Below are 22,051 nucleotides of genomic sequence, written 5' to 3'. Positions count from 1 at the left end.
CTGTCAACGTCTGGCCCCATCCTCATACACCTGTCCCGCCACTACATTCAAGCTGCTGCTGGCTTCTTTCAGGCCTAGCAACTTGCGCAAACTGCCTAAGGCAATTCTAACTCATGCTAGAGATCTACCCCTCTAATTTGCTAGGCCTTTAGGATCCCGTCTGTTCATCCGTTTCTTCCACTTGTTCGATGAAGTACTAGACTATGATGGACGACCCCTGGGAGTGGGATGTTGACAGGGTCGTGCGGGAGCTCTGCTCCGAAAGTCGGTCTTGGGAACGTTCGGCCATCTCCCGGTTCCCTCCTTTCAAGCAGCTTGAGCGTTCCTTACGAGAGCAGGAAGTTGACGGGCATACCCTTATGACATACGATCAGGCCGAACTGTTTAGCGCGCTCAACCTCAAGATAATAAAGCATAGGGCCACACTGAGGCATGCCATCTCCATTTTCCGCTCCCATAGTCTTCAATATGAAGCTGATCAGCACCGCGAATACTCCGAACTCCCAGTTCAACAGAACAGAGGGCCGAATGGCGAAGATGACCGGAGGGAGAGGCTACGGACCGAGCTTGTATCCCTTAATTCGGGTGCGGTAGACGGTAATACCTCGGGCCGCGATGCCAACCCAACTACGCTAGGTGAGACGACTGAACCGGATGTCGGCGGCGGGGAAATGAGCCTGTGTGACGAGACGGAGCCATCGGGCCCGAGTGCTATTTACCCCCCCCCCCGGGCGACAACTATCTCTGCTCCCGATCAGCCGCAACAAGACCCCACCGCTACCCACAAGGAAGCTGTGAAACCAGGATCTCCCCGAAAGCCGAAACGCCAGAGGCCTACTCTCATTTCATCAGATGTTGATGTCAATCTCAGACGTAATATACCCACCGAAGCCGATGTTATTATGGAGCACGGATTGGGGGATACAGAACCACGTCAAGATGGCCACAGTTTAATTGACTCTGCCCAAGCGTATCTTGGAGAAGGCGCCTTTACCAGGGTTGACATTTTTAATGATCGTGACTCACCGGAAGGAGAAGGATTGGACGAGGAAACCCCGGTTACGTTCTTCCGAGATCGCCAGGAACCGTATGGACGGCGGCTACAGGTTCATCGACTTTATAAACGCCATATGCTGCGGGGAAGAATCTCCCGGGTGTCTCGCATGGTCAAGTCAGATATGGTGCCCGGGGCTAACAACCCAGACCATAATGAGATTTTACCTAGGTACGGAGACTCGGATGATGAAGGCGATTCAGAGACATGGGCCGAGATTGAGGAAGAGATCGAGGAGGAGAGAGTCGAACTAGCGAAGTGGGCGGAGGAGGAGGAGAAGAAACGCCTGAGCACAGAGGAGGTGTATTCGGTGATCGACGATGTTATCGAGAAACTCGCATCCGACTGGGGCAGGCGCAAGCTCCCCAAGCTGGAGTTTGAAGCTCACGCGATGTGGAAAGAGGCTCGGAGGGCGGGCCTGAAAACGTCGATAGACAAAATCGATAAACGCCTGAAGGGATATGACTCGAGGATTGCCAAGCTTCGCGAGGAAATTGCATCTTCCCAATTCTGGAAGGAAAAGGCAAAGCTAAGAGAAGACGCTTCCATTCTTAGGGCGAGCGTAGAGGACCGAGAATACGACTCATGGCGTCTCGGTGTTGTCACGTCGTCAACCGAGCCCGAAAAACCCCCGCCGCAACCACGCAGATCCGGTAAAAGGACTCGAACCCGGAAATCCATTTCTTCGGACGGCGGGGAAGACCTGACAAGCGACTCGGACGAAGACCTAGGCGACTTCGTCGTCGACGACGAGCCTTTACCATCTGCCATGTCTCCCGGCGAGTCGCTATCGCGCATGGACCTGGATAATGACGTGCCAGATACCCAGGAGCATTTCGTCTCAGTTCGTAATAAGAGTTTGGCGCCTCTGGCGCCCATGGATTCCGGAGATGGGGACGCATCCAGCCTCCCCCAACCCCGCCAAAGTACCGACGTTAACATGCCAGCCGAACCCGGTCAAGACGTTGACAAAAGCCTCGCCACTACTAGTAAGCAGACCGGTACGCCAAGGAGGTCCGGAGGCAAGAAGACACAATCGTCTCGGCGAGAGGATCCGGCATCGGCACTCGATCTATCGATTGATGATTTAGAACCGGCAGAACAGCTAGTAGCGCGGGCGCTGGCGAGATTAGACGACCTCTACCTATCTATGGCCTTCACGATAATAAACAAACTACGCGCTGAGGAGATACGGCGGAGCATAGAATTGCTCCTGTCCAAAAACCAAGAACTCCCCGCGGCCCCTTATAATACGTCGGCGAAGAAAAATCTTCTTATCGCGTACACGATACTTCGATTGTTTGAGACATATAGAAGCGGGATACCTTGCTCTCTCAACCGGCTCAGGGGGCTGATCCGAGAGGGCAAGTTTGGCCCGCAAGATCTCCAATCGGAGCAGAATGCGGACACATTTAATTGTTTCCTCAGCTTCCTTCGTCAACTATCAGACCGCTTCGACTGGAAGATAAATCCAACTATGGTGGAGAAATGGAATAATATGACTACCGAACCCCAGCACGATGAAGATGGGGGGGACGATAAGGCGGCTGAAGATGGCAATAACCTTATAGATATTACATCTCCAGACGCTAAGAAGAAACACAAGAAAATCGCCCGCAACAGAGAAGCAGCAGATCTTCGGGAGATCGATCGGATACGCATGACAGAACAAGACCAGCGACGATGGATGCTTCGTGCAAAGTTAAAGCAGCTAGAAGCATCAGGCGCAATGGATCTAGGGAGCCAATACATCATTAATGAGAGCAAAAGTGATGACCAGGGACTCATCTATATCCACGAGGAAATTGCATCGCGCATCAAAGACCACCAAGTAGGAGGAGTCAGGTTCATGTGGGACCAGATTGTAGGCTCTACAACAGGGCAAGGCTGCCTACTGGCTCATACTATGGGCCTAGGCAAGACCATGCAAATCATCACGCTGTTAGTAGCCATCGCCCAAGCTGCCCGATCTGACGATCCGTCGATTTCTTCCCAAATCCCGGACACACTCAAGGAATCAAAGACGCTTATACTTTGTCCCCCTATGCTTATCGACAATTGGCTGGACGAGATGCTGTTCTGGACACCGGAAAGGCACGAACTCGGTGAATTCTTCAAGCTGGACCATACGATTCCTACATCACAGCGCCAGGAAATCATTCGTTCCTGGGACAAGAGAGGTGGTGTGCTTGTTACTGGTTATCAACTTTTCAAAATATTTTCCAATAACGAGGAAGTGTTTAAGTTGTTAACCCAAGGCCCCAACCTTGTCGTAGCAGACGAGGCGCACATGCTGAAGAACCCCAATTCCCAACTACACGTTACCACGGCAAACTTCCGAACTCAGAGCCGTATCGCACTCACGGGCTCGCCCTTAGCAAATAACGTTGAAGAATATCATGCAATGATCAACTGGATTGCTCCCAACTACTTATCTGACCTAAGAGAGTTTAGGTCTGAGTATGTTATACCTATAGACTCTGGACTCTCGGCAGACAGCACCATGGCTGACCGCCGAATGGCTTTGAAGATGTTACGGGTCCTTAAGGAAGAAGTTGCGCCAAAGGTGCAGCGGGTGACAATCGCAGTACTAAAGCATGACATCCCGACAAAAAAGGAGTTCGTCTTAACCCTACCTCTCACTAGAGTGCAGAAAGAAGCATATGAAACCTATGTCCAGTACCATCAAGACCACCCATCCGGCGCAAAGACTTTTGCATCTATAAGCATACTTGGTCTTCTCTGTGCTCATCCCTCTCCCTTCATGAAAAGGCTAGAGGAACAGAAGGCCAAGAAGACTGGAGAGTCTAGTGCTATTCTCCCTGAGCAGCTTGTTAGTAACGAGATGACTCTCTTGCGAAAAGAGCGAGACCTTAATGAATTCTCCCTCTCCTGGAGGATCCCAATACTTGTGGCCATTCTTAACGAGTGCAAGCGCATAGGAGATTCGGTGCTTATCTTCAGCCATTCGATCGGCACAATCAACTACCTGGAGCAGATACTCCGGAGACAGAGATTCATCTTTCAGCGATTGGATGGGTCAACTGTAACAACCAAGAGGCAGAGCATGGTTAAGGATTTCAACAGGAACCAAGCAGACGTGTTCCTCATTTCCACCAGAGCAGGTGGTCTTGGCCTCAACATTGTCAGTGCAAACCGTGTCGTCCTCTTCGATAGCCAGTTCAACCCCCAGAATGAGCAGCAAGCAGTAGGACGTGCATACCGCTTAGGACAAAAAAAGCCGGTATTTGTCTATCGTTTCATATGTGGAGGCACTTTCGAAGAAAAGCTGTTGAACCAGGCAATTTGGAAGATGCAGTTAGCCTCCCGAGTCGTGGATCAGAAGAATCCAATTCCCAAGTCACAAAAGTTTGGGCATACCTTTGAGATGCCCACAGAACCCAGACAGGGAAACCTGGATCAGCATATCGGCCAGGACAGCGTTCTGGACAAGGTCATTGAGCAATATCGGTCCAGCATTCGGGACATTACATTGATGGACACTTTCGAGGAAGAAGAGCTGGAGGATACAGTTCTGACCGCTGAAGATCGTGCAGAAGCCGACCGACTGATCGCACAAAACGAAGCCCGTAGATTAGGACTGCCCACTGCGAATATACCTGCCACAAATGGGCCTGCTAGCGGTGTTCCTACTGGAAACAGCCTTGCTGGCAGTGTCTCTGCTACAAATGGGCCTGTCGAAAATGGGACTACTGTAACTGGGCCTGTTGCAAATCTACCTGCCGCAAATAGGCCTGCCGGCGGAGTCAATCAGTTCACAAATCCTGCTGTGGAGAGACCATCGGATGTTAACGTTCCTCTAGATGTCGCTCTTCCGCTGCCTGGGCTCGCGGGCTTCGGAAGTAATTACCCCCCAGCGCAATACACGAGTACGCACACCGATACTACCCAGGATAGAAGACTCCCGGACAATTCTACGCCTCGCCAGAATAGCGCCTCGCAGTCAGCTATCTTCGGAGCTACTACTCAAGTTCGACAACAATCAGACAATGATGCGAGGGTTCGCGATGAAGAGACCTTTCATGCACACCTAACACACTATCTACTCCCACTTTCAAGCAAAGAACAAGAACAAGACGCGCGTATGCTGGCTAAGGATATCTCATTGCGAATGTGGTCCCAGCCCTTGTCGTATAACCGGAGATGGGCTCTCTTGACTGCGTTAGGACAGCCGGCATTTGCTAAAGCCATCCTGGACGGTCATATTACTCCGATCGAACTTGAAACGATGGAAGCAGTTCAGATCATGGCGAGAGCACACTCCGAGTCCAACGGAGCCGCCGAGGCCAACAAAACCGGACCGACAACGAGTCCAATGGGCCAGGGCCCCCAGGTAAAGACCTCACCAGGAGAACTAGGCTTCAACACGTTCATCAACTAATCTATACCGGCCTTAGCAACCTTCGGCGACTCCCCATAAAACAGTCACTCCTAGGGGGGATCCCGTGTTCGAACCACGTAAACCTCGCCGGATAGACGACCAGAGGGCACTAGAAGCTGTTATGGAGCGTAGGAGGGCCAAGCAATCTTCTCAAAATGACGGCAACCTGCCCGACTGGGCTATTGAAGCGATCAAGAGACCGGAGCGTGGAACGACACCATCAACCCCGTCAGCCGCATCGACCTCCCAGGTATCTTACCCGGTACCTCCCCTTAACGCTCCTACACCCAAGACATCTCACGTTCCCAAAACCCCTTTCCAATGAGCCGTCGCGATTGGGTCTCGATTTTTTGCACCCAGAAACGGGTTTGTTTGATTAGGACATCTCGGGAGACTTCGGCGGTCTCCTCTCTGGTTTAATCGGTTAGAGATACCCAACTGGCTGTAACGGCCGTGTGCGTGTGTATTATGTATATGTGTCCTACTAGTGGCTAAATCGACTAGCTAGCTACGTTATTATATCCAGTATCCAAATGCTTGCCCTTAACCTAATGTGAAGGCTAAAGTGGTTGTTGCCTGTGGCGAGAGACTTACCAACGTCAGCCGGGCCTTGAAACCCGTGGCCCTTAAGTGAGCGTATAAGTTGAGAATAATGATATACCGGGTCGCACAAGCATCTGTCATGATCTATTCTCAGTTTTTCTCCCCGTCTTTCCTCTGCCTAAAGTCTCGACAACCAGCCAGACGTAAAGAGGAAGGGTAAAAGGTGAGTGAAGCAATCGACGACATACACATCAGGGGCTTCTCCCTCCTCCGGTTGGCATATGCGTACACGCTATTTCGAGTAAGTTGAATACCTATTATCCGATTTAGCTCCCTCTCGTTCCGCTATATATCATGCCCGTCCTCCCCTCCCCCCGGTCCCCTTCCGCACCGTCCTATCTAGGTCAGCCTAGACACAGCCGCAGGGAGGGGGTAGTTTAAGTAGAATCGTCTATAGCTGGGGGAAGGAAAGAAAAGTGAGGAAGGGAGGAACGGTGGCGTTTCTAGAAGAATAAAATAAGCAACCGTCCTCCGGCAACGCCTAACGATGCCAAACGCCTCCCACGGCACTAACTGTCCTTCCGCTCCTTTGTCTGCGTCCCCTGCCCACGCCCCCCCTTTTTAAAGGGTCGAGAGGACGAGAGCGGCGATGAGAAGTTGCACCCAAAAAGGAGAGAGGGAGAGAAGCTTGTCGTGCGAAGACGTAACCCCAACCTAGACCCTAGGTTCTACAGGCTCAACTATCTCAACCCCGTACCCTGCGCCACGCCGTGCTTTCTCCCTCCGCAGGGGGGTTTCTTTCTATAAAAAAAAACCCTTTCCTTCTTTTCTTTTCTTTCCCCTGTCGTGTTGCTCTATGAATCTCGCATTTCCCGTCGCGGACCGACGTCCGAATGCCGCGTGCAAGCGCGGAACGCTGGAGGCCATAGTCTGTACCGCGTGTATACGTTGAGCGTAGAAGTAGAGCCGAAAGAAAACGTCGATGGGATAGTAGGTAAAAAAAGGATGGGAAGCGGGCGAGGAGACGAGGCGAGAGAGCTCCGGCGCGAAGGCCCGGCGGCGGCAGGGCGGCAGCTGCTGCGGCCGCACCGCGCCTCGTCCCTCACCGCATAGCACACCTGGTAACATACGCATGCGACAGGGCACAGGCCGTATCCCTAACGATGCCCTCTGCTCCCCCGCGCCGTACCCGCTTTCTCGCAGCCGGCAAGGCCCCTTTCACCAGGCCCAGAGGACCTTGTGGTGCAGGACTCTCGCGCCGAGGCGCTCGAACTCGAACGGGGTGATCCAGCTGTCGTTGGCGGGCAGCTTGGCGAAGACGCTGGCGCCCTTCCACACCACCACCTGCTCGTCCATGTCGCGCGCGCTGTGCGTGATGAGCACGCGGTCGGCGAGCTCGGGCCGGCGGCGGCGCAGCTTGTCCTCGAGCACGGCGGTGAAGTGCGGCGTCTTGGACCCGCCGCCCACCACCATGATGCTGCCGAGGTAGTCGCGCAGCTTCTTCTCGTCGCCCCGCGCCGCGTTCTGGATGCTCGTCAGGATCGCGATGTCCAGCGGCACCACCGGTAGGACCGCGTCCCGCTCCGCCGCCATTGCCCGCGCCGTCCGCGCTGCCGCGTCCACGAACATTCCCGCCGGCGGGCCCGGCCCCGGCGACACCCCGTTGCGCGCCGAGCCGTTAGGTGCCGGGCTGCCCGTCCCGTTCGCCCGGCCGAAGTGGAAGACGGGCGGCACCGGGGTCGCGGCGCCCTCTGGAGCAGGCGACGCGGCCGCCGAGCCGCCCGGCGTGCCGTTGTTGAGGTCGCCCCTCAGGAAGTTGAAGGGCTGTGACTTCTCCTTCATAGGGGTTGCGAGATGGCTCTCGGAGAACGAGGCGGCTGCGGACGAGGGCTGTTGCTGCTGCGGCGCCGATGCTGGCGGCTGCTGCTGCTGCTGCTGGAAGCCGTTGGCGTTGGAGACGACGGAGGGCTTGATGAGGGCGAGCACGGCGACCTGGGCCGCGGAGGTGGGGTCGTCGGGCATGTCGACGTCGTAGGCGTTGTACGAGCGGTCGACCAGCTTCCGCCGGCTGCGCAGCTTGGCCGAGTTGTCGAAGATGGTGGGGTCGTAGAAGCCCATGGGGGCGAGGATGACCTGGTCGTAAGTCCTAAAGTAGTACTGGTACGTGGGCTGGTTGGGAGCGCGGAGGTGGAAGCTCAGGTTCTGGACCGGGATCTCGCCCTGAGTCAGGGTGCAGTGCTTGATCTTGAGCTCCTCGGCCAGGAGGAAATCGTACCGTCTCCGGAGGTTGATCTCTTTGTAGGGAAAGTTGTCGTAGAGCAGCATCTTCACGAACGTCTCCGTCACGTCGTAGCCGCCGTACTTGAGGTTGATGCGAGACTCCTCCACGCATAACCCGTCCTCCACGCACGCTATCGACGTCTTCTGCGCGCCGACGTCGACCACGCACGCCTGCGTGTACCCGGCGCCGAAGGTGGCCGCCATGCTCTCCTGCACGAAGCAAATTCTGCTGAACTCGAACCAGGTCATGCAGGACTTGAGAACTTGCTCCACGTATCGTTTGTCGTAGAGGTCGGGGATGACAAACACGCAGCTGTAGCTCTTCCACGCGCTGTTCCTAGTCAAGCCGAGCTCCTGCCGGATAGCCTTGTCGAGGAGCGTCTCGAGGTCGTCGTACAGGTGCTCGGCCGTGGTGTAATCATCCTCGTTGAGCCAGCCGTTCTGTAGGGGCCACCATAACTTGAACTTGGGGTTCGAATCGTCAGGGATTCGCTGGGCGGGTTGGCCGATGAAGCACGAGGCTGCCGAGTTGGGGTCGTCGATGCTCTTCACGTCGGTCCACTCGATCTGCAGAGGATCGTTATGCACGGGTATCTCTTCCCGCTCGGCCCGCCGGTTGAAGTTCACGACAAGCTCCTTAGAATTGGGCAGGACCTTTTGCTTGCGCGCGCGCAAGTCAACCTTCAAGTCGTTGCACATCTTCTGATACTTCTTGGACCACTCCTCGCCGTATTGTTGGTCGATGGTCTTGGCTTCGAATTGGCGACGCGGAAGGGCCTCGTGCATCTCGGACTCGGTCTGGGGGAATCTGGCGGCGATGGCCATCGGTATAGTCTTGGGCAGAGCATCGCTCGCGAAGCCTATGCGCAGATTTTGGCTGCCGGGATGTATGATGATGACCTTGGACGGATCTAGGCCCTCGTTGGTGGTAGGCGTGCCATCGTCCGGCTGGATGTCGGCGACCGGCAGCGGGACTTCGGCGTGGCCATTGCGAGCCAGGGCTCGATCCCGGTCCTTTGCAGTCTGGACGAGCCGCTCTCTATTAGCCTCGGTCTGCAATCGAAGGGCCAGGACTTGGTCATCGCGCTTCATGTAATCGCTGCAGAGAAGAGGTCAGCCTGGCTAGCTCGCGGCGCTTCCGCCGTGCAGAGGAAGGAGACGCGTACGTGTAGTAGTTCTTCTGGTTGATGGGTGTGACATCGGGCCAGCTCGTCTGTTTCATGCCATTGTCGGTGCGTTCAAGCCCTTCCCTGAGAAGGACTTTCTCGCTGACTTTACCAACCATAGTCGCGGCTCAGGCGGACGATGATGAACGGTGGTGGTGCTACGACTGATGCATCTGACGGGGATGTCGGCGATAATGGAGAGGGCTGGTGATGGGCAAGTGATGACGATGGCAATGCTGTTTACGGGTGCTGAGCTGGGAGGATTGAGGGTAGATGAATTGGTCACGGTTGCGAAGACATGTTGGTTGGAAGAGGGGGAGGGAAAAAGGTACGATGATGAAGAAGAATATTATTATGGGTTCTCTTTCGTAAGGCTCTCCTGTATTATGTTCGTCTACAATGATTTTTTTTTTTTTGGCTTCAACTTTCCTGGCGCGTCTCCCTGCGGTGCGGCCCAGACCATCTCCAATTCCCAATATCCTACCATATAGGTACCTCAGTCGCTTTCTAATGCAGGTGCACCGCCTGTAAGGGTTAGGTGTACTTAAGATTTACAAACCCAAGTACAAGGGAGGTGACGCCGTAACGGCGGTAGGGGACGAAGGAGAAGAACAAGGAGGGAAGATACAAGGTTCCGAGATTTGTATTATTGATGCGGACATTACTTTAATCTGCCCTCCTCCCTACCTACCTACGGCCGCCTCCTAGAGTAACGTACGTACATATACGTAACAGATAGACTAAATAATAGAGACTACCAAGTAGCGCTGTCAGGAATCGAACCTGTCCTCTATTATATAACCCACTTAGCTCGACCCATATAACAGGCACGCGCCCCCGCGCGCTATTACAAACACTGCCTGCTCCAGTAACGTCGGAATACAGGATCTTATAAGGATAAGATGCGCTCTACTACTATCGTATAGCCTGCACTAGTACATACGTACCACCTAAAAGGACCTTATTACAAAGGCGGCACTCTGGCTCGAACCAGTAGCTTCTGGGGTTTAAAGTACGCAGTACCTGCTGCCTGGACGAAGTCACCAGATAGACTAAATAATAGAGACTACCAAGTAGCGCTGTCAGGAATCGAACCTGTCCTCTATTATATAACCCACTTAGCTGTAACGTACCTCCCATTATGTACCTCCTAGCGTACCTAACCTTGGGTATCGTAAGACCACTCTAGTAAGGTCCACTGGTAATAGCTCAGGGTCCGTAGTAGGTACCTCGCCGCATTGGGATTAGCAACGGGACTTGAGGTAGCTATGGTAGATCCAAGGTATTCTCCTACCGTCCATCCGATCTGCTAACCCCCTTCACCCAGCAATCTATGGACCTAATGTACTGACCTCCACCCATGAGGTCTTCTTACCTTAGATGCCTACCTTCATCAAGCCAGTACGTGCTTCCGAGATAGCTGGCTGGCTGGCTGGCTGGCTGGCTGATGGAGTCGTCTGGATCCATAAACTTATGAATTACCCAGCAAGGCCTGTAAGCACTTTAAAAGTGCTTGTATGCAAGTGAGATGCCAACTTTCCAGGAACAGGTGAATAGCCACATGCCCACACCTGGATTCATCCATTTCAGCTGTCTTCCTCTACCATCAGCTGCCGTGTATGCGGCATCTTGCCCTTGTAGATGCTCGCTTTATCACATATCTAGGCATGGCAGGCAACTATCGCGTGTGTGTCACATACATAGCCTCCATTCTTTCTAGGAGCCCCATTTTCCAACTCGCAGGCAAGCAGACGGGTACATGCGAAGGTAAGGTCCGGTCCAAAATAAGAGCCACCAGGTTATCGCGCGGGGTCACCTGATACTCTGACACCTATGACGTCGGGTTTAACTTTGAACAGGTCAACTGTGTTGCCTACCTATCATCGTCTTGTCTACAGTCGCTTGCCACGGATGCTGTGCTGTACTAAGTTGATGCTGAGTTTACCGCCTACTCTATGCGACAACCTGTCCTCTTCCTCTACTTCTTCCTGCCTGCCTGCTACCCTAGAAGACAACATCTTGCACCAGCTACCATTCTTGCCACACCGGCTAGCCGCAGTTGGAGAGACAGGAAGGGAGGGAGAAAAAGAGAAAAGGGAGAACTGTATGCCAACCACCAAATAGCATTCGTCGCATCATTTCTCTTCTACCTCGCGTGTCACGATGGCCCCTATTCCAGTCTACACCAACAGCCCTATTGCTGCTTCGAAACCATCTGGGGCGACACCGCAGACTGCCGAGTCGCCGTCCTCTCCAGGGCCTCCTACCATAAGCGCGTCCCCGACCTCGCCCAGCCAGGGTGCTTACCCGTCCGCACGTCCTGGCGCTGCCCCGTCCCTACCAGCTCCGACCGTTACCGCTCAGGCCGCTACTCCTCAGGCCCATGCCCCTCTCGAGCCGACCGGGACGCTCGATCACGACCACCCTCCGCCACCTCAACCGGGAGCCGTGCCGGTCCCCCCTGGAGCAGCCAGAGCGACCATCCCGCCACCACCGAAGGTGGGGGAACAATACCATCCGTCCCAACAAATGCCGGTATCCCAGCCTGCGAGCGTGCCATATCCCCAGCAGATGGCCATGCCTGCGCCAACCACGCCCTACCCCTCGCAGCGACGCGGTACGTCCACACTTCCCGACCCTACTTCAGGCCACAGCACCCGAGGTTCCCTGGCCTATAATAGCCCGCCGACCCATAGTTTAGAGCACCCCCCGGGATATCACCAAAATACCAACGTGTCCGAGCTTGATAGATATCAGAGATCAGCCATTCGACAAAATGAGCTGGAGCCCCAGGCAGACGACTCCGGCGGCGTGTGGGAAGCAGCAAAGAAATGGGCCCAGCAGACCGGAGAAAGGCTTGCCGGCGCCGAGGCTGAAGTGTGGAAGAAGATCAATAAAGACTAATGGCACTTCGGGAGGTACCTTTGAAAAATTCGTAGTTGCCTACGAACCCTCCACGATCCGAACTGATCGCTCAGCGCCGTTCCAGCGGCCTTTCGAGAAACCACCTCTCGTAGATCCACAAAACATCCTCTCCGGCAATGTTTATGAGTTAGGTATTCCTCGCACGAGATGCGTCGTATTTTGGTGAAGCTTGGTGGGGGTGGGGGTGGGGAGGGGGAGGTCACGATGGATTCCGTCTACCTGGGGGGTTGGCTAGCGACCTGTTTTGCGCCGGTCTTGTCAAGAATTCTTCGGCAACTCGGGCTCGAATACGGACATGGCGATAGCTGAATCGGCTAGACTACCGAATAGAGACATTTAATAGAAATCACGAGGCGTGGTTAATGCCAGAACCAGCTAGGGATATGCCTACTCTTCGGAGTCCCCAGTACTCGTTTACCAGGCTCGGCGTGGCATTTCGCCACCAACTTCCGCTTTCATGGTTAGGGTCCGCATGGCATGATCTTCCCACCAGTCGATGCTATGGCATCTGGGGAAGAAACGATCACATCAGCATTAAGCTTACGATCTTCGTGGCGGGAGTCGACAGTTGCTAAATTTAAGGTGAACTACGGGTAAAAGCGAGCATTGAATAATTTCCCAAAGGAGCGGGAAACGTTATGCGATCGACCGGGCCTATCCTGGCAGGGCTCGCCGGGATGGAGCGCCCAACGGCCCCATAGAACAGTTCATAGAACATGCAGAAGGGCTTGAAGCCGTCCCCCCTCCACCCACCCTCTACGGCGCGATCTGGTGGGATCTAATTAAAATGACGCTCTCGAGATGCACGGCATGGCAACGTGACTCCGAAACCAGGCCCTTTGGGGGCTGAAAGCGGGCTCCCAACTCGACATCGCGGTAATGGGATGCGAGGCCGATCCTCCCTCCATTGGGCGATAACCCCATACACACACCGACATCCTCACCCTCCCACTACCGTCCGCATACGCGTATGCACACGTAGACATACCTACGTAGCGAGCGGGCTTGTGGGCACATGCGACAACGGGTTTGGGATAGAAGAAGCGACGTGAGCCGCAGCCAAGACACGGTGGCGCACACGGCCCAGTTGTCTGTGACGGCGAAGGGCCTTGCAGCCGGAGCGTACCTACATGCGTTCGGGTGTAGGGTCAGCCACCGGGGTTGGCCAAGCTGCGAGTATTTTCGTCGCGCACAACGGCCGCGCGGCCACAACCGAGATAACGGCTGCAAGGTCCCAAGTCCAGGTGGCGTGTGTGTACGTAGGAACCACAATGCAAGCTGGATGACTACAGTGACTAGAAGGACTCTTGCAGTGCGCTGCGTCTTATGCTGAGCGGCCAAGCCCCCAAGTTACCCAGGATCAGGATGTGAACACCCTAACTAATTCCTGTACAGTACCGTGCCTATACGTACCGACCGGGTCTGGAGTACCTGCGTGGTAGGGCTGGTAAAATATATGCGTGCCTACCTAGGAGGTACCTACCTGCTAGACGAGGCAAGCCACCGATGGAGGGATGAAGGGATGGATGGGTGGGCGAAGAAGAGGGGGGAGAGAGAAGGGGAGGGAGAGAAGACTTCCACACAGGCAATATATACAGGAATCTCGAGAAGGTCTGCTGGGAACATCTCCCAGATCATCCCCCGCGCGGGCGGTGATATGACGATTGTTATTAGCACGGCCAGGCCGCAGACCGGTTAGCCAGTCAAGGCCGTGCCCAGTGCGTGGATTTGCAGGGAAGTCGTGTAAATATAATATTGCCATGCACACCGCTGCAGGCTCAAGGGCATACTGATAGGCATCATTTTTTTTTCCCTTCACGAAGTGAGGATCGGTTACCGATTTCAGGAACCGAATTGCAGACGATGAGCACGAGAACTTACGGTGATAGCCGTGGTGTCAAAGCTCAACCAAGAAATCGAAGGGCTCGGGCAAGGGGACCGAGGATTAGAGGGTACGACAATACTTGCGCAGTACCTATACGCGCCAAGGTTGTCAGACATTTTATCAACTACCTAAATCACCTATATTCCCCCTTGGGTTGTGGGTTGGCCGCCTCCATTGTTTATTAGTCTCTGACGAGGCAAAACATCCGTGATATGAAGGGTTTCTGACGAGAGGGAGGGGAGAAGAGGAGGTGGGGAGAAAGCGCGGAGAGAGACAGAAGTATAGACGCAAAATACCTTAGGTATTCATACCTGGGTGTACCTATCCATCTGGTGGTTACCGGTATGAGCATGGGTGCTACATAATACCTACCTACTTAAAACAGCCTCGGCGGGATGTGTTTCTCGAAGCTTTGTCGAAACAGGGAGGGGTGTAAGAGTAACATCGCGCCGCTGCGAAGGAAGCCAAAAAAAGGCCAGGGCCGAGAGGCAGCCCAGCCAAACGCCATCCATCTTGGGGCCGAATGCGACAATACTGGTCCTACGGCAATCTGATAAGCGCAGCAAAGGGCAGTTACTTGCTATTGACATAGGTATTCATACGCGCCCCGGACGACGGCACAGACTACGGGAGTACTACGGAGTGCGCGCCCAGGAGGTATACCGCCTACCCCAGACGCACCATCGCGACGGAAATATGTAGGAAGGTAGATGGCACGTACGAAGACGACGGGCCTCCGGCTCGCATGCGCACAACCACCTATAATATACCTAGGTATGTGCATACAACCCTACTCCTCATCGGGACGCACGGCGGCAGGCAGATGCACACACACCTACATTACCTGAGTAGTAGTAGAGGGTATGTATGTGGTCAGCCTGGCTGTGTCCGGTTTCTAAAAATGGCCTTCAGCTCAAAATAGGAGCACGGAGTGGGACATCACTCAGGTACGCCGGCCGCGTATTGCGCACAACGCATAGCCTGTGTAGGTATGTAGACGCGTCTCGTCCGCAAAGCCGCACGCAGCGATGCCGGCAACATCACGGCGTGTGTGTACGTATGTAGAGATGTAGTCCGGGGAGTGGGCCTAGGGAGGGAGATGCTGAGGAGATGCGATGGGATCATGGGTGAAGGACAGCTGGGTACTGCCACCTATCGCTTGACCCGCGGTTTCTAACCATCGGGCAATTCTGTCAAAGCGGCGGGCGCGCGGCTATCTGGGAACTCCCCATCCACTCCCGCGATCCACCCACCCACCCCGTCATCATCCGCTGGAGCACGTAGGAATTCAATTCCTGCTGCGTCTTCTCTCTCTGCCTTCGATTTTCCGACATCCTTCCCGCGCAGAAATCCCGAGCGCTCGGGAGAAGGATGGGGAAGGGTAGAGAGGAGAGCGGCGGACAGGACGGATGGATTCCTTCAGAGCTGTGCCCGGCCGCGGAGGCCGGTGGTGAATCTGGACCTCTCTATGAGGTACTTGGGTACACAGCGCGTTGGAATATGGGCCCAGCTGCCTGAGAAGGCTGCTTTACCGCTTAGGGGATGGTCCATGTCGTACATGCCTCCTTCTCAGAGGGTTACATTAGGTACATGTCTACACTATAGGTACCTTTCGGGGAGAGGAGGGGGGGGGAGCGTGTACACACCCTAGCTCCCGTCTGCACATAAGGCAGGTAGGCACCGAGGAATTACCTATGTGCAGGTAGGAGGTAGGTACCCACTTAGGCACGTTAGGTAGTATACCTAGGTACCTAGAGGGGGAGGGGAGGGAAAGGTGGAAGGACGCACGACAAGGGTTGTGGCTTCTGTTACAGATCCTGAGACAGAGCCAGGGATGCGACCCCTGACCCCGACACCCCTTGCCTGCAGACTATTCTCCGTCAGCCCAATCACGAGACTGGCCGACGCAACTGAAATTCAACATCAAACGCGACTCCGCTGACGAACGAGACGACAACTCCTCATCGTGGCCGGAATCGCCTGAGTCCATCCAAACCACACACACACACACACACGCACGAGAAGGAGAAAAAGAGAGAGAGAGAGAGACTGCGCACGTACACGACGCACCCACGCAACGCACCCACGCACAACTACTCCATCCGGCCAAGTCCATTCCTGTCCCTTTCGAGCCGGCAGTGCTACCTCGCGACCACGCCAGACCGTGGCTACCAGCCAGTCGCCGAGCCAACTCCATCTCGAACGCGCCTTGCGGGCCAGATAGAGAGCCTGCAGACTTCCATCTCCCCCTTCGGCCTTTCTCTGTCCCTCTCGCAACCCGCTGCCGGACCCCATCCTCGTACGGTAGTATTGTACCACTTCGCTCCCCTTCGAATATGCCCTTCCCTCCCCTCCCTCCTCCCCCCCCGCCGAATCGCGCCAGAGTTTTATCTGAATGCACCCCGGTTGCTACCATCCCATCCCATCGTCCACCCCATCGCCATCCTAGAGAGGTCCAAGTATCACCCGCTGAGCCGGCCCAACCATCCCACCACATCTGCGCTGCTCTACCACATCGCTCCGCCTCCCCTCACCCACCCAACTCATCCTCGCCGTCGCCATTGGTTGCCGCCGGGCATCCGAGCCCCCTCTCCTCTCCCCCCCCATATCGCGGCTTCCTCAGTCAGACCTCCTCCTACACAGTAATCCTTGGGTGTCTAGCCCTTCTAGACGGGCCAACCTGTGCTTCCTTGCGCTTCTCTTCGTGACCAAGCCGTCGTCTTACTCCCGTCAGCCTCCAACCATCGAAGCTGCCCGTACTCCACGATGGCGTCCGGGTCGGCTAAATCGGGGAGGGCTACGGACTCTAGCTATCGATGGACGTTAGGCTCTGAAGCGCTCGGGCGCATACCCTCCAGACTAGCGCGCCTTGCACGGCTTGTACATGCTATACTACTGGCTGCGCCGATGAAGCTGATAGGTTGGCGATACCACCGCCCCGTGCCCAACATAGAAGGGACATATGTCGCCTCGCAGCCGTATATTCGCGGATTATATCCTCGGCCGCGCTACGAGTACCGTAAATCGTCAAATGGCCTCGAAGAGCATCGTGTGAGGCGCCGCTTTATCGAAGCTAGGCAGGCCTGTCCACCTCGAGCGAAAGCCCTCCACCACGGCGCTACATACCGTGTACGTAGGCATTGTACGATACGTATGTGTGTGTGGATGTGGTGTGCGTAGGTGCGGACATGTATACATTCGGTATGCCCGTACACACGTATACACACACATGATACATATTGGAGCATGTTGTGTGCGTGCGTGCGTGTGTGTGGGTGTGGGTGGTGCGCGCATGTGTGCGTGTACATACCTACCTACCTATGTAGGTATGAGGTACCTAAGGTATGCATGCAGTCGCCGGCGAGGGGACGGATGTAGATGTGTACACACATGGAGAGGTGTGCACGCCTGCATTTCCCGCTCGAACTCCCTCCCGTTACTCATACAGGTACATACATACGCGTGTACATAACTCTTATACCCTCACATGCAAGACTCCACGGCGCGCCCTGGAGTGGGTTTCCAAACCGACACCCCCCTCCCCTCCCCTTTACCCCCCCACACCCCCCGGTTAGCAAGGGGCCGCGGTGTTTTCCTGAGAAAGGCCTGTCTTCTCCAGATCGACGTATCCGGCCAACGACTGTGTAATGGCTGTGTCATACGACTCGACGGCACCATGGTCTTGTCTGCGCATCTGCTCGCCGACATGGGCGAGCCATCTCTTCCCCGAAGGCCGCCTTTGCGGCTCTTGGGACTTCGCAAACCGCCCCATGTCCTCAACCTTTTTTTCCTTCTCCCGGCTCGCTGTGGGCCGGCTAAGCCTAGCCTCTTACGTCTCTCGCACCTCGTTCCGACGAGAACATGAGGCCAGCCGCCTCGTCTGCGACGCTTCTGTATTATGAGGCTGAACGGGAGCCGACTAAAAATAGCGGGCGACGTGGGAAAAGAGGAAGAGGGGGGAGAGAAAAGGAAAAGAAAAACGGTTCTCTGTGCTGTGTGCCTACCGTCCGGTCGAGGAGCCTTCTTTTCTGCCGAGTCTGGCAAAACTCGGAGGTGTTCTCTTTTCTTGGTCTATATCAAATTACGTCCGTCCTGTTATATCACGACCCCTGCCCAACTATTCCCAAAGAGTTGGTGTGGCCATGGATCTCTTCTAGCTCGGGCCAGTCCCCTTCCCCTAGTCGCTTGGTCTAATCGGTTTCTGGCTACCTCTTCTGACATGCTATGTACCCGAGACCCATCCAAACCTCCGCTGCTCCCCCATACGCTCACCTCTGTCGTACCTTGCCGCGAAGGCTTGACTGTTCCTCGCAACACATCATCGACGAGCAGATGTAACCCTCCGAACCCTGCAATGGTAAATCCTAGTAGAGCCTGCCCGCCGGTCCCTGTCGGCCCTGTCTTGCCAGGCTCTTTTCCAGCAAGCCAAGAAGGACCTCGCACACCAAATTTCTCCTGTCCAGTTCACAGACGTGGCCAGGCTTGTATCAAGAAGCCCGGCTTAGCTCCTACCGTCGATCCGAGCCTGAGCCAGCCTGACCTTGTTGAATGATCAGAAGTCGGACTGTCCATGGACGAGTCCAGAAAGCGCGCTTCCTTATATCTCTTGGTTGCCTGCACCGCCCCTCCATTCACCTGCCTTTTTCCTCCCCTTCTCGCCTCGCTGCCCTTCTTCACCCTCCGTTGACCAAACCATTCCACCACTAGTCGCTCCTTTTTTTTTCTTTCCTAACCCTTATAACATCTATTATTGCCACTCTGGTCTATAACGCTGGGAGCTGGCTCTCTTCCCACCCGAACCAGCCCGTCTATGTGAGCAGGCAAGCAACGACTAGCCAATCTCACGAGTTGTTCCTGGTCCCTGGCCAACTCACCACGTTCCTTACGAACATACATACATACATACAACAACCCTCTGATCGACACCTCGAACTCAACTCCGCTACCACCACTGGTTTACACACTCGCTCACACTCTATACACACATATATCCTCAAAGTGAAACGCACGCTCTCTACCGTTCCACAGAGATCTAAATTCTCCGCACTCCTTCCCGGCTTGCTTTCTTCTTAGCCTCGCCGGAGATTAATTAGTTGGCCAGCTATAGTCCCTACCGCTATAACCAATGTAAGTCTGCCGATGATCGCTTCAGTCTTTGTTGTCCCTTACCTATGGGATGCGCCCCTCGTCTATCTGCTGGCATGCTGTCGTCCGTTTATTAGCTAACCGCTATGCTCCCTTGTTTAGCTCATATCTATAATACTACCTCCAGATCATTTTTTTGCTGTTGCCGCCCGTATAGTCATGGACTCGAACCCGAGGCAGCTGTATGCCCAACCAGGATCAGCTATGTTTGATAGGAACTCACACAGCCACAGGTGCCAGCAGATTCAAGCACCTGCTTTCACGCTTGGCTCCAACGACGATAAATTCGTCAGAGACGTCCGGCCGCCGCCGCCGCCGCCTCCGTTGGTCACGATGATGAACAGGAACGAGATGCCTGTCAAGACGGAAAACCAAGCGGCGCCGGCGGGGATGTGGACGACGCCGGTATCGCAGGAAGCCCGCCCGAGGCCCGCCACTATTCACGAAGGGTTTTCATTCTGCACGAGCGATGAATTCGGGACTTTACCTTCTTGGGAAACGCCATCTGGCTTGACAATCCACACGCCCAGCGATACGATGTCGCGGCCTGTTTCGATGCATCAAGACTTCTACCCTGTGACGACCATGGATAGCAGTGAGTGGCAGTGGAACTGGCTCGCAAGGCCGCCGCTAACGAGGAGAGTAGGTCCGTGGGCGACCAAGCAGTGTGATGATCACTTTGAGATGCCTAACTTCGATGTTGACATGCACATCGGACAAGCTTACACCGCGGATGAGGCGATCCCCATCATCGACCTTCGGTACCCGGGCGCGCAAATGGATAACGACTCGGCGGGCTTCGAGCCAGGCCTACATCCCCGTCGCATGTCTGGCTCATCTTTCACCGTGTCGACGACAGGTCTGTCTGACATGCCTTCGTACGAGGATTTCTCGGCCGCGCTGTCGGAAGCGCCGTCTTTTACTTCGGATTACCCGCCACCTTCTAACCGCAATTCACTCATGTCTTCCACGCAGCTGTCGCCCGTGGCCTCTCCTCGCATGACACCTCAGAGCCGCTCCGATCTGGTCCGAACCCAAAGTCGCGGCCGAGGCGCCTCTCCCTCCCCCCGGCCCGGCATGAGATCTGCTCCTTACACCGTCGACAGCAGCGCAAGGAATAAGAGGTGGTCCACTGGGTCCTATGGCACTGCTGCCAGCCGCCGCCCGTCACCTTTCGTCTATCACCACACGCACGACGCTTTCGGGCCCCGGATGTCGTCGAGGCACTCGTCGCCTACGATGCCGAATAATCCGCTCCCCCTCAACTTTGGCAACCTTCAAGCTATGCAACAGCATCCGTTCCTCGTGTCGCACCCGCCGGCTTTCCGCAATAGCATGCTTTTGCCGACGCAGCTACCATCCCAATTGCCGTCTCAGGCGTTCCACCCGGAGCACCATCACTTCGAGAGCCCCCCACCGTTGCTATCCCACGGGCTGTTCAGGATGCTGCAAAGCAACGCGGACCCCCATTCCCTGCATGGCCACTACACAGACTTGTCCGACCCGCCGGATTTGTACGCTTCCCTTCAAGAGGAGCAGATCCCACCCCCTCCCGAGGATATGAATCCTTCGGATCCAGACCTCGTCCCCCACGAGCAGGAGTTGCGATTCGAGGGCGACCTGTATACGCCAAGGTGGGTCCGTGGTCACGGCAACAAGCGAGAAGGGTGGTGCGGCATTTGCAAGCCCGGCCGGTGGTTGGTATTGAAGAACTCAGCGTTCTGGTACGATAAGAGTTTTACTCACGGGATCAGCGCGGCCACCGGCAATCCCTTCCAAGAGCCCCAAGAAACGAGGCGAATGGATGGCAACCCAGACGTCTGGGAAGGCCTGTGCGGTAGCTGCAACGATTGGATTGCCCTGGTGAGCAGCAAGAAGAAGGGCACGACCTGGTTCAGGCATGCATACAAGGTAGGAGAGGAAACAGACAACTTCCGACACGGCCGTCGCGTGCTAATATATACTGCAGTGCCATACGCACCAAAAAGTCAAGGATGCGCCGAAAAGGCGACGCGAGAGCAGCCATACCCGGGCTATTGCAGCCTCTCAGATCACCAAACCGCAACAACAACCGCCCACGACGCCTCAGCCGGCCTCTAGGTCAGTCTCGCAGGCCGCGACACCGACCCCCACGTCGGCGCCCGCACCCGGACTCAACGGGCAGAACATGCAACCGGAGCAACCTCGACCGCACAAGGCTTTCCCCCCTCTCGGTGGGCTAACGAATATGATCTAAATCTCGCCACACTCTGCCCGAGGCACAATTTTTCAACCAATCTTCATGTCTAGATCCTGACATCTTGGACGAGCAATGAAATATTTCCTTGGATTTTTCTCATCGATTTTCGGAATGATCTATAGACGGCATATGGAACTTTTCACCAGGTCAGGTAGCGCACGTAGCACTATCCTGGCCGCATCTCTCACACAACCCCCTCCTCCTCCATCACTCCGTCGCCAGGCGAATTCCACAGATTTGCGATACTGCAAGCTGGGGTATATCAACCAAACAGAAAGAAATACCAGAAAAAAAAGGTCTCTGGCCAACCAATGCTGCTACGACGAATTGAGCAAGCTACGGGTTTGTTTTACGAACGGATGGGATAGACGGGAACGGGGCGATACACTACGGCGGTTTTCACGACAAAAAG

General features: G+C 55.2%; 5 protein-coding genes across 5 annotated transcripts; 4 read left to right on the top strand and 1 right to left on the bottom strand.

The window, feature by feature from the left end:
* Positions 1 to 206: 206 nt before the first annotated feature.
* Positions 207 to 5,456, top strand: GGS23DRAFT_595251 (uncharacterized protein; the record flags this gene model as incomplete). The annotated part of the gene is made up of 1 exon (XM_051518284.1): positions 207 to 5,456. The coding sequence occupies one exon, from the start codon at positions 207 to 209 to the stop codon at positions 5,454 to 5,456; it is 5,250 nt and encodes a 1,749-aa protein (XP_051373232.1).
* Positions 5,457 to 7,217: 1,761 nt separating this feature from the next.
* GGS23DRAFT_595250 (actin-related protein, ARP8 class) lies at positions 7,218 to 9,564 on the bottom strand (the record flags this gene model as incomplete). Its single annotated transcript, XM_051518283.1, has 2 exons — positions 7,218 to 9,378; positions 9,446 to 9,564. 2 exons carry the CDS (start codon positions 9,562 to 9,564, stop codon positions 7,218 to 7,220), a joined length of 2,280 nt encoding a protein of 759 aa, XP_051373231.1.
* Positions 9,565 to 11,437: 1,873 nt separating this feature from the next.
* On the top strand, positions 11,438 to 12,562 carry GGS23DRAFT_450494 (uncharacterized protein). The gene has a single exon (XM_051514016.1). The coding sequence runs from the start codon at positions 11,609 to 11,611 to the stop codon at positions 12,347 to 12,349; it is 741 nt and encodes a 246-aa protein (XP_051373230.1). The 5' UTR covers positions 11,438 to 11,608; the 3' UTR covers positions 12,350 to 12,562.
* A 5,269-nt stretch (positions 12,563 to 17,831) lies between these two features.
* GGS23DRAFT_560563 (uncharacterized protein) lies at positions 17,832 to 19,106 on the top strand (the record flags this gene model as incomplete). Its single annotated transcript, XM_051515897.1, has 1 exon — positions 17,832 to 19,106. A coding segment is annotated over exon 1 (650 nt), but the record flags the coding sequence as incomplete, so codon positions are not given.
* A 189-nt stretch (positions 19,107 to 19,295) lies between these two features.
* On the top strand, positions 19,296 to 21,927 carry GGS23DRAFT_450470 (uncharacterized protein). Its single transcript, XM_051514015.1, has 4 exons — positions 19,296 to 19,382; positions 19,503 to 19,995; positions 20,047 to 21,311; positions 21,370 to 21,927. The coding sequence occupies exons 2-4, from the start codon at positions 19,560 to 19,562 to the stop codon at positions 21,634 to 21,636; spliced, it is 1,968 nt and encodes a 655-aa protein (XP_051373228.1). The 5' UTR covers positions 19,296 to 19,382; positions 19,503 to 19,559; the 3' UTR covers positions 21,637 to 21,927.
* Positions 21,928 to 22,051: the final 124 nt, after the last annotated feature.

Source organism: Durotheca rogersii, assembly GCF_024521655.1.
Source record: "Durotheca rogersii strain YMJ 92031201 chromosome Unknown GGS23scaffold_6, whole genome shotgun sequence".
NCBI lineage: Eukaryota > Fungi > Ascomycota > Sordariomycetes > Xylariales > Xylariaceae > Durotheca > Durotheca rogersii.
This window is presented reverse-complemented; position numbering and strand designations above follow the sequence as displayed.